This window comes from Oryzias latipes, chromosome 4, assembly GCF_002234675.1.
Source record: "Oryzias latipes chromosome 4, ASM223467v1".
NCBI classification, from domain to species: Eukaryota; Metazoa; Chordata; class Actinopteri; order Beloniformes; family Adrianichthyidae; genus Oryzias; species Oryzias latipes.
In genome coordinates, this window is record NC_019862.2 from 14,859,725 (window position 1) to 14,871,618 (window position 11,894).

An 11,894-nucleotide genomic window follows, 5' to 3' on the forward strand; every position below is an offset into this window, starting at 1 on the left:
ATCAATATCCGGTTCCTGGAAAGCACATGATAAAGATGAATTACTTGAATTATTTTGTAAAAAATAACTTTTAGAAATCAACATGGCAATGAAGTATCCAAAATATATGCAGATTATGTTACTTATAAAAGTCATTGATATGATTAAAAAAAATAATACTATATCAGTAAAATAGACATCAGAGAGCCACGCACACGCGTCCTGTGCTGTAACCCGGAACCGGAAAAACACCTGATAGTGACAATGACAGTTTATGATAAAACTAAATTATATTTATGTCTTTATTTAGCAGCTGGAATGCTCAGTTGGCTGTAGGACTAACGCATGGGAAAGTAGAGTTTTCTTTCCCAGGGGGCACGATGAGCTTTATGCAGTGTGGGTCCTTAGGCAAGACTCTTCACACTGCTGCTTACCTATTTAGCCACAAGGGCACCCAGTACTGGGTTCCCCTTTGCCGGTCCCCAGCCCGGATAAAATACAGGGTTATGTCAGGAAGGGCATCCGGCATATAAATCTCTGCCAAAGCAAATGTTCGGATCAGTGAAAGCTGATTTGCTTAAACTTTGCTGAGGCGACCCCTAATGGAAATAACATTTTTTTTGTGTTTTTTTTTTTAAATATCTGTTTATTTATTTATTGTCCATCCATTCACATTATCGACTTTTTTCTTCTTCAAATGTATGCATGGCTTGTAAACTAATTTATCTGGGGTTTAAACATCACTGACTAAACACAGACCGTTGGAATGAGTCGTCCGGCTGTCAGCTGATTTTTGGATGGTCCTCTGCCAGGTTTAGGAGACGTATTTGCTGGAAACTGGCTCGGAAAGGCTATTCCAAGCACAGCATGCTCCCATCTTCCACCAAACTGAAGTCCAGGCACATGACTGAAAGCTTTTTCCTGTTCACAAGTAGATTTATAGCTTGCAAAATCACTCAATCATGCCTACAGCAAGCGTTTGATATCACAAAACTCCTAGAACCATCTGCCAAAGCTCGTTTATCTGCCTTGGTAATTTAAAGGAGCCCTATTGAGTTTCTGACCCCTAGCAGTGCTTTGTAGCTGTTTTTATGTGCAGCTTGTTTGTCTCAAACGTGCACACTTCCATGCACTATTGTTCTTCTGTAGTGCCAATTTTTTGGACTTGCTCGACAATGTGCTGGAAAGCCAGGGCAGAATCGGATGGTGTAAACAAGGCAGGTGTAAAAGTTTTATTTCAGCTCTTTTTAAAAAGGTTTTACAAGTTGTTGACATCGTTTGCCTTTAGGTAAGCACACAGGAAGTTTTTATAACTGTCATTTAAAACTAACTCAACCACAAAAGTATGCAGTTCATGAAATTCCTAGATAAGTTATGAACAAATCCATCTTTTATAAAGTTAGTTTTATATATACAGATTTTTGGAGATGATTGAGATGTTCTGTTTTTTCTTATGTTGGCACTAATTCATTGGAATTTAAAAAAAAATCTTCTTCCTTGAGTCCAGTTCAGAAAAGACAGTTATCAGTTACTGATGAGTCAAAGATCTACCTCTTCCTCTCTTTCTGCCTACAACACATTTTTGCTGATTGCTTGCAGAGGGGCCCTACTTTCTTGCTTTGAGCTCTGCCTTTGGAAATGAGGCAGAAAACCTGACCCTCCACCTCTCGAAGCTCCGCAGAGAGTTCACAATCCAAATCTCACTGAAAGGAATTAGGTTCTACCACATTTTTTTTATTCCCTCTTCCTCTTGCGAGCTTAAGTTATTTACAGGGCCATGTGGCCTTTCCTGCCGTCTGGACAGCAGAGCAGAGCTTTCAAAGGGAATGGAGGAATGGTGGAGGTGAAGTGAGCAAAAGAAAAAGGGCTAGAGATCAAGATAGAGGGGAAGGAAGAAAACGAGAGACAACTTTTTCAGAAAATTTGTAGGCTTGAGCAGAAAGTCGAGGACAGCTGCCCAGGAATGTGGCTGGAATCTGAAGCTTCTGCTTAATTCATTGGCATCCCACTGAGCTAAGCACTACTTAGGCATTGCTTAACCAATTCCTAGTGAAACTAACTTACCCCACCTTTTATTTTCTGTCTTTTAGGTTATGAAGAAGTGGTCAGGATTCCTAAAGGATCAGTGTTTATCCATATACAAGAGCTCAACATGTCCTTAAACTATTTAGGTAACAGAATGTCAAATATATTATGTCATAACTGAATTACACATTACACTTCTGTTTACTCTCTCGTGTCCCTTTTGGCTTCCAGTGCTAAAGAGTAAAAGTGATCAATATTTTATCAATGGGAAGTTGACCATTGACACGCCAAGGAGATTCAACGTTGCTGGAACCACCTTCCACTACAGACGTCCCACTGATGGACCAGAAACTCTAGAAGCCCTGGGCCCAACTAACATCACTCTCATTGTTATGGTAAGACCGGGTGATCGGTAACGTCAGCACAGGCCTTCATCAATGTGTCTGCAAGTGGATGCATCAGAATGGAGCTGAGCAGGGAGACTTTGGCCCGCCCATTTCAGTTGCTGCATCACAATTTGGAGCTTTTTCAAATCACAAATTTTTTATCTGCTCCTGATCCATCACAATTTGAACAAATACACAATAAAGCAGTTTACAAGAGCATATTACAAACACCAAAAACAGGAGTGGGTTTTTTAAAGGGAAACAAAGAGGAAAAACTAGTGTGAATCACCTCTTCTCTTGTAATCCCACTAGCCCCATCACGGGTCATTAGGTGTGGGCGCACTGGAGTTTTGGTCTGTTTTGGAACAAATAAAAGGGCAGTATGGTAAATGGGAGAAAAATTGTGTCTTAGACCTCCCCCTCTGACTGTTTAAGCCACTTGATTGTGTGGTGAAACATTTCAAGAAAGGTTTTAAGTCCAATTGCTATGACTGAAATTCAAGACATGCGGAACTACTGATTATATGTGTTTTACAGGTGCTGGTGAGAGAAGAGAACCCAGGAATCCACTATCGTTTCAACCCACCACTTAACAGGGATCCTCTGAACGGCTTCTCCTGGTTCTACACTTCCTGGTCACGCTGCTCTGTTCTTTGTGCTGGAGGTGAGAAAATCCTATAAATAAAAAATGCTAAATAAAAGTTACACTCCATATTTCCGTGTTTTGTGAAATTGCTAGAAGCAACAACTATTTACCCTTTACCCTTCTTATTTCTGTTCTTTTATCTGCTGCTGATTTAAAAGGGGGTCAGCACAAAAAGATAATTTGGTGGTTAGTTTTACGTCAGCTGTCCTTCCTGAATCTGACGGAAACCCACAAATATGTTATGTTTTTCAGTACAGCAGCACCCACTGCACCACGATCTAAAGGAAAAACAAAAACCTACTCCAATGCATTTCTATAAAGCAATCTGAAGACAGACATGATAAATGCTGTAAATCTATAGTTGGAGTGAATAGGAAGATTTAACAGGAAATAACAAAAATAAAAGTTAATGAAAATGTTCTTGTTGGGCATGATTGTTGAATATTTATGTATGAGCTTTGACTTTACTTAATCTTGGGTTTGGACAATTGATGAATAGGAAGAAAGAGATATCAAATCTGGACCTTTCTTCATTACACTTTACTTTTTTGTGAAACCCTCAACTCTCCATCTTGTTCATTTTGCCGAAAACCAAAATTATCTTGTTGTTTTTAGTGTTTCTTATTGTTGTTTAAAAAAATTGTCAATGAGATTTAAAAAAAAATTTTTTTGTCCATACTTGTCCATGCTGGTTTTTTTCTTCATGCTGGAGGACATATATAAAGAAAATGAAGTGTATAAAATGCATTTCTGAGTGTTTCTTTTTAAAATCATTGTGAATCAGGAGCAGATGAAAAAATGCGGTTAGAAAAACTGCGCCGTAGAAGCCACTAGAGCAAACCACAAGCTCCCTGCTCTGCTCCATTCTAATGCATCAACGTTTAGACAAATAGATCCATACATAGTTTTTGTAATTAAACCAGGTCCTTTTATGACCTGTGTTTAGCATGCAGCTATGTGTAATTTATATGATGCTGGTAAATAAAAATTGTGTAAGAACTAAGCGAAGTTAATTAAAAATAGGAAATTTATGAGCTAGAAATTTGTCTAATTTGGGATATAAATGTGTTTTTTAAAGATCCTCTTGAGATTTATTGTTCACAATCACACACAATGACCAGCAGAAAGATGGTATGCATGTACAACTTGTTGTGCGTCCGCACCAAAGCCACAATCCTTTTAACATGTCTCAGACTTGTTGATTTCACGACACAGCCAGTCGTGGTTTTCCTCGTCTGCCTTTATGAGTTAATGACATGCACAGCTTTACCAGATAAGGGCTTGTTTTATCGCGGATGAGAGGATTCTTTTCCTTATCATCCTGAATTCTAGTGGAACTGAAGATCAAACGAACATAACATTTTGTCACACCAAGTCTTGTTCTCTGAGCACAATACTACACATTTGAATTTATCTCCATTCTAGTGCATTATTGGTGATGCATCAAAGAGTGGCATTTGCCTTCTAGGTTCTGTTCTACGATAAAGCTCAGGGTTTTGATGCACTGATAGTTGGATTTTAATGCTCAGCTCAATAAATTATTGGATTTTTCTCATGCTGTTGACAACTTGTGGCCAGGTGTGCAGATTCAGCAGGTGGTGTGTAAAAGGCTGCTGGATCATACTGTCGTCTACAATCACTTCTGTGACAAGAAGAGCAAACCCAAAGAGAAGAGAAGATCCTGCAACACTGAGCCCTGCTCGCCAACGTAAGTCTGTAGACACAATTGAGGTATTATTTCCTGATGACTACTTTGTTCTGAGAGTCTTTTATTTTGCTAAATTTGTACCAAATTAATTCAGCTTCTTGCTGTTAATTTCACAGTGTCTATATGTTATTATTAAGTTTTACAAATAAATTTTGTTTTGGAAAATTAATTTTAGAGCAGGTTGGAAGCCTTCCATGTGACTTAAATAAACAAAATGCATTGATGCAGTTGTTATTTGAGATCTGTTTTTTATTATATTATAATCTTAAGTTCTTAATACCATTACATATAGTTACGTAAATGCATTTATTGGTTTGTTGTTGAGCATTAAATACTTTGTACTCAAATGTTTTTGTTTACCACCTGACTTTATGATGCCTAAGAATTCAAATCCAGTTTTTGGCTGTTTGCTGCCTCTAGCTGGTGGACAGGAGGGTGGTCAGAGTGCAGCCGCAGCTGTAACGGCGGTCTGCGCACTCGGGAGGTGCTGTGCAAGAGGAGGATCTCTGTCACAGAGGAGAAGATCCTCGATGACTCGGCCTGCAGCTCCCATCGCCCTTCACTCACTGAGCCCTGCAACAACCACAGCTGCCCCCCTGAATGGCTGGCTCTGGATTGGTCAGAGGTAGACAGACATTTAATGTCTTGCATGTGTTCTGCACTGACAAATGCATAAACCTTTAAGCCAGCTGACTTTGAAGTGGCACTGAATTTTTTGTCTTTTCCACTTCCTTCTTTAAAGAGTTTTTCCTTATGGTTTCTGCGTGTTTCTCCTGCAGTGTACTCCCAGTTGTGGTCCGGGCTACAGGCACCGTGTGGTGCTGTGTAAGAGCGGGGAGAGCGGCGACATCTTGTCGGAGTCCAGGTGTCCCAAACATGGCCGACCTACCTCCAGGGTCCGGTGTAACCTAAAGCGCTGCCCTCCCCCTCAGTGGATAGTGGGTCCTTGGGGAGAGGTAAAATACATTTTGGCATCAATGACATGTGACGCGTGTTAGGAACTCGCACATGTACGCCACCAACAGTTGGTGGAGGCTTGGTGCAAAATGTCAAAGTGGTGCAAATTTTGCGAATCTTGCTCCAAGCCTTTTCTTTCAAACTTATATTCCAACACATTAAAGACTTTCCACAAACCCCAATTATTGATTTCTTTTTCAATATTAGAGTAGTTGCAGGGTTGGCAATGCTGCGAGTTAAAAGGGAGACCACTACCAAATCAGAGTCCCTGATTGGTCAACACGTTCAATAACCACACGTTTAGTGCGTAAAGCCCGAAAACAGTTGTGGAAACACGCGTAGCTATGCCTGAAAGCGGGAGCCCGAAACGCAGGCTTACGGAGACTTTTCATTGGACGTGGCTGCTTGAACTTGTGTTGCCGAGGCCGATGTGAGCGTACACAGCGTCACTGACCATTACTGAATTCAGAGTAGAAGCATGTGCAGGAGTGGTTGAACAAAAAAAGATGAAATATTTGAATATCTTGGTCGTGGTAAAATTATCAGTGGTTTATCCTTGTTACTTCAAAACAAGAAATGGCAACACAACTTGTCATTACAGTAAAACATTTTATAACCTATTATTTAGGCAGATGAGATGAACTTTAATGCATTTTTCTGTAAGAAGATCAGCACAGACACTTTTGTCGACTAAAGTCAACAGAGCTATAATTTTTGTTTTTATTTCCTGTTTTTAAAATGACTTCTGATGACATATAATTGACTTTTCCTGTTCAGACAAACACTGCTCACTTTTAACTTAATTAACAATAATACAAAAGTTAAAGATTGATTTTTGTTTTCTTATAAATGTGTTTTTGCGCTGTTAGTGTTCTGCCAAGTGCGGTCTGGGACAGGAGATGCGTTTGGTGCAGTGTCTGACGCACACCGGACAACCATCCAACGAGTGTCTGGACCATCAGCGGCCGGCAGCCATGCAGCAGTGCAGGAGCAAATGTGACCTCAATCTGCCCATCAGCACAGAAAACACTGAAGGTCAGCCGCTTATCAGTCCTATCTTCTTTACTTCTAAAGCTAAATTTGAAAGTTTCCACTCACATGTAGTAATGTATTGTGATAAATGTTTTCCCCTTATGGATTTTTCTTTGTACTATATTCTTCAAATTTAGGGTATGGTGTGTTGCATTTTGGAGTTTTTGCTTCTTCAGTTGTGCCTCTCTGCTTGTAAATTCCTTGATTTGTGTTTTTCCTTTTAGTCCAAAGACATGCATTGTGGGTACATGTCTTCTATGCATTTTTCTCTCACTTCTTCTGACTTGACTTTATCACATTTTTACTTAATAAAGTACAATGAAACAAATAATAGGTGTAAATTGTATAACATAGAAAGTATTTGGATGGAAAACCTTACGTTACCTATACTAAAAAGTTGTTTGGATTTTATTGTATTTGTTTTAAAAAGAAGGTTTATGCTTTATAATTGTTCTTTTTTTTATTTTCTTCACTGCAGAGTGTAAAGATGTGAACACTGTCGCCTACTGCCCCCTAGTGCTCAGGTTTAAGTTCTGCAGCCGGCCGTATTTCAGACAAATGTGCTGCAAGACCTGCCAGGGACACTGACGTAGCAGAGCTTAAAGCATCCACCCGTGGGCGCTGCTCACTCACAGAAAGCCTGAAACCTCCAAGCTGAGCCTCCGTCAGCGTAGTCTAGCTGAGGTGCAGACAATCGCTCTAAAAAATGGCTGGAGGAGTTTTTTTTTTTCTACTCCAAGAATCTACATCAAACATTTCACTGGAGGAAAACCCATAGGGGCGGAAGGATGAGGACAAGCCTGCCCCCTCTTTCTATTTGTTGTGATATTTTGGTGCTACTATGTTTGACTTTGGCCAGGACTGGTCTTTAAAGTGCCACTTGTCTTGCCGTTTTAACCTAATCTCTTACCCCTGTATGTTCACAGGTTATATTTGATGTGTTATTGAATAATATTTTAACTCTACCTTGTAAAAATAAAATGTAAACATATATTTGCCCCTCCCAAAATGTAAAACCCTCTGTTATAAAAAATGAAAGTTATCTGTCTGCTGTTACTTGACCACATTTTGTTATTTCTTTGTTGCATATCAGTTCATTGACAGAGTTTTGCTGTTTTTCAGCTGCACGAGCTTGATTTGCACAGAACAAAAGCAGTCAGAGGACCTGTGTGTTGTATGTTTGCAGTTATGTGGTTTGGCTTGATGCCTCTTCAGAATCTCTAAATGTGTCAATAGAGTCAACCTGCCACACACTTACTATTTCTGATCCTCGGCTTAGATGTTTTGACCTCAGCAGCACAACACTTTACAGGACGTCAGTTTTTAATGGCAGCTTTTCTAGCCTTGCTGAATAATTCTCACGTGTTAGAAATGGAAAAGAATATCTAATTTGAGTGGAAATTTGGAGCACAGTGAGCAATAGGGAGTCAGCATGAGGGAAAAATTATGAATGGCCCCAATCACACAAATTTACAAGAGTCCAATTTAAAAATGACATGTAAAAAAATATAATTTTTGTCCCTTACCTACTCCAAACATAAAGTTTATTTGTTTAAAAGTGTATATTTCAGCCATGCATGTTAACTGTTAGCCGTCAGGGCTCAAAGTTTCAGGAGAGTTTAGTTCTTCCAGTTTAATCGCTAAAAAAAAGTATCACCTCATTTTCTGGCATTTCCCGCATGCAGCACCTATGAAGGGATGAGCTCCGTTCACTCCTTTTTTGTTTCAACTTCAAAATCTTTAGCTTTATTTATTAATGTGCACTCATATTTTGGATTAAAACAGCCACCTCTTTCCTTTTTGCTTGTTGTTTTATATGATGTTACCCAGAAAAGACAGTCTATTAGGGCTCTTGCTTAAGAAAAAGTACATACGCAGCATTCAAAGATGTTATTTCAGCTACTTCTCGATCCTGAAGAGAGTAAATTTAGACACGCTCCATCAGACGGTTGAAGATCAGTCATCAAGTGTTGCTGCATCACTGTGATGTTCACTGTGCTCTTGAATTGTCATGTGGCTTGACGACAAACATTGTAATGAGAGGAAGAGGTGACTTCCTTACTGGATTTTCTGCAATGTTGTTCCTCTTTTGTGGTGCTTTTTTGATGGTGCTATTACTTTAGTAGTGTTGGGTTTTTTTCTATTGAATTTTCAGTTAATTCTTTCTTTTTTTTTATATATTGTGAGCCCTTTTGTAATAATACTATTCTGTAGAGCTGGTTTGACACCTATAATGCAGCTATTGTCCCTCTCACCCATTTGGGGTATTTTTCTTTTTTTTGTGTGTGCATATTCTCATTTATAATAATGTCTTGACTTACAAGAAATGCCTTTCTTTGGGTAAAGAAAAGTGCACTTAAAGTCCCCTATATGTAGCTCAGTAAATATTTTATTTTATATTTGAAATTTTTATTTTAAAATCTGATTATGTTCCATTAAGATTAGTCTTATCTCACGGGAGCCGGTTTAGCTCGTGCTGGTTTGTGGCGCCTTCCGTCCGTGAAACCAGGGTTCGACTCCGGGCTGCTCCCTGTTCCCTTCTCTACCTCTGTGCCGGTTCCAAGCCCGGTTTGAGAAGGTTGCGTCAGGAAGGGCATCCGGCGTAAAACATTGCCAAATTTACCATGCGACTTGTTCGCTGTGGCGATCCCTGATGGGAGAAGCCGAAAGTGGAAGAAGAAGATTAGTCTTATCTCACAGCATCAAGCAAGTGTTTAAGCAAGGAAAGACAGTTTAAAAAATAAGATAATCAAATTATAAACATAAACCCTGAAGTATATTTATAGTTTTTAAATGGGCAAATTACAGCTAAGATAAAAAACTTAATACGAATATATGTTGTCAGCTCTCCACTATTATCAAATCGCCATGCCTGTAGACTTATAGATTTTTATTCATCAGGTTATAGTGATGGCCCAACAATCAGCGGTAGTATAAAAATGTGTTGGTAAAACAATAATGAAAAAAAAGGGGGGAAAAAGTACAAAAATACATACTTTTATTGTTATGACATGAAGAAAGTTGTGCCTTTGAATGCCCATGCTCTGTAAAATCCCTAAGACCATTTTTTATGTCTTAAATCACGCATTTTATTTAAAAGGCAGTTAGACAGAGACACTTTGGCCTGGATATTAAATGTAGCTTCACATCCAGCAGTGAAACAGTTTTGATTTATAAAAAGGGGGAGGTCAGTGTTTGTTATTCTGTTTTCAAATGCTAACTATACATGTACTGTATGTTGTAGAGGTCGAGATTAGTTCTTTTGTCCTCAATGTACATCTTTTTAAAAGGAAGTAATAAATTGATAAATACTAAAAACAAATGGTGTGATGTTTTCTATTTATGAATAATTTCCATTTGTAACTGCTGTGAAGCTGAAAACCCTGCTGAAATCTTCACCGATTGATGGTCTTTATATGGATCTGACGACTCTTGTGGAAAAATGACTTCTTCTATTTGTCTGACAGAGGCTGAAGTCATTATGAAACTTAAGAAAGAGAAGGAAAATTGAGTTCTAGCTTAGTGTTGTTAAACTAAAATGAAGAGAAAAAGAGGGAAAATTTGTTGCGACATGCATTATTGCCTGAAACTCTGAACTAGATTAATCCCCAATATATTTTTTATGTTAGAAACATCTAAATCTATTTTTTTTAAGTTACCATAACGAATATGGAATTTTAAAAAAGTAAGAAACATTTAGGATCAACCACTGGAGGAAGACCTAAACTTGCTAAAGCTGATGAATGTTGCATCACTGAAGCCATTTTGGCTAATATCAATAAATCCTGTAATCAGCTGAAGACATTTCAGGTTTGACATGTGGCCGCTGTGGATGCAATCTTCAGTTAAATCAATAAAATAAGACAGAAAAGCTTTAATATCTCTTAGAGGTGAAAATAAACTGGCAACATTTTTTTTCCAATTTTTTTATTTCTTTTCATTCCCTTAACAAAACAATAGATCTTGTTCAAGTTGTTTTACAAAGGAATTGAAATCGAACAGAATAAAGAAAACTTGCTAAATCGACAATTTATAGGATCATCAAGAACTTCAGGGAAAGAGGTTCAATTCTTGTTAAGAAGGCTTTAGGTCGGCCAAGAAAGTACAGAAAGCGCCAAGATCATTTCCTAAAGAGGATTCAGCTGCGGGATTGGTGTGCCACCAGTGCAGAGCTTGTTCAGGAATGGCAGCAGGCAGATGTAAGCGCATCTCCACGCAAAGTGAGAAGAAGACTTTTGGAAGATGGCCTGGGGTCAAAAAGGGCAGCGAAGAAGCCACTTCTCTCCAAAAGAAAACATTAGGGACAGATTGATCTTCTGCAAAAAGTATGGCGAATGGACTGCTGGGGACTGGGACAAAGTCTTATTCTCCGATGGAGCCTCGTTCTGATTGTTTGGGGCATCTGGAAAAAGGCTTGTCCGGAGATGAAAACGAGGGCGCTATCATCAGTTCTGTGTCATGCCAACAGTAAAGCATCCTGACTGTTCATGTGTGGGGTTGCTTCTCATCCAAGGGAGTGGGCTCACTCACAATTTTGCCCAAAAACACATCCATGAATGAAGAATGGTACCAAAACACCCTCCAACAGCAACATCTTCCAACAATCCAACAACAGTTTGGTGACGAACAATGCAATTTCCCACACGATGGAGCACGTTGAAATTTTGGATCCATGGCGTGGAAACTCCCCAGATTTTGATACCATTGAGAACTTGTCTTCAAGAGACGGGTGGACAAACAAAACCCCCACTAATTCTGACAAACTCCAAGAAATTATCATGAAAGAATGGGTTGCTATCAGTCAGGATTTGGCCCAGAAGTTGATTGAGAGCATGCCCAGTCAAAATGCAGAGGTCCTGAAAAAGAAGGGCCAACACTGCAAAAAACACTGACTTTTTGTACAGTATAAATGTCATGTAACTGTTGATAAAAAAAAACAAAAACAAAACAAAGATGTAAACGCAGGTTAGCAGCAAACTTTGTGAAAACTAATGTTTTTGTCCTTTGGCCATGACTGTATGTCTCTGTTCATCACTACAATTGTAACTGTTAATAGGTGGAAAGTGAGCATGTTAAATGGTAACACTAGAGCAACAAATGAACTACCGGTACTACATTTTTAGAAATTGAATGCACAATCATGTCATAGTTACCAATCAGT

At 38.9% G+C, this 11,894-nt stretch overlaps 1 protein-coding gene across 5 annotated transcripts in view; it reads left to right on the forward strand.

Moving 5' to 3' along the window:
- Positions 1-10,051, forward strand: part of LOC101172968 (A disintegrin and metalloproteinase with thrombospondin motifs 10) — a 53,598-nt gene extending 43,547 nt beyond the window's left edge. For all 5 annotated transcript variants that reach the window (XM_023954293.1, XM_020702428.2, XM_023954295.1 and 2 more), the window contains 8 exons: positions 2,070-2,150; positions 2,236-2,399; positions 2,928-3,054; positions 4,615-4,744; positions 5,165-5,369; positions 5,524-5,700; positions 6,571-6,736; positions 7,212-10,051. In XM_023954293.1, coding sequence (XP_023810061.1) covers positions 2,070-2,150; positions 2,236-2,399; positions 2,928-3,054; positions 4,615-4,744; positions 5,165-5,369; positions 5,524-5,700; positions 6,571-6,736; positions 7,212-7,321 — 1,160 coding nt within the window. In that variant the 3' untranslated portion in view covers positions 7,322-10,051. The remainder of the gene's footprint in view (positions 1-2,069; positions 2,151-2,235; positions 2,400-2,927; positions 3,055-4,614; positions 4,745-5,164; positions 5,370-5,523; positions 5,701-6,570; positions 6,737-7,211) is intronic.
- The last annotated feature ends 1,843 nt before the right edge of the window (positions 10,052-11,894 follow it).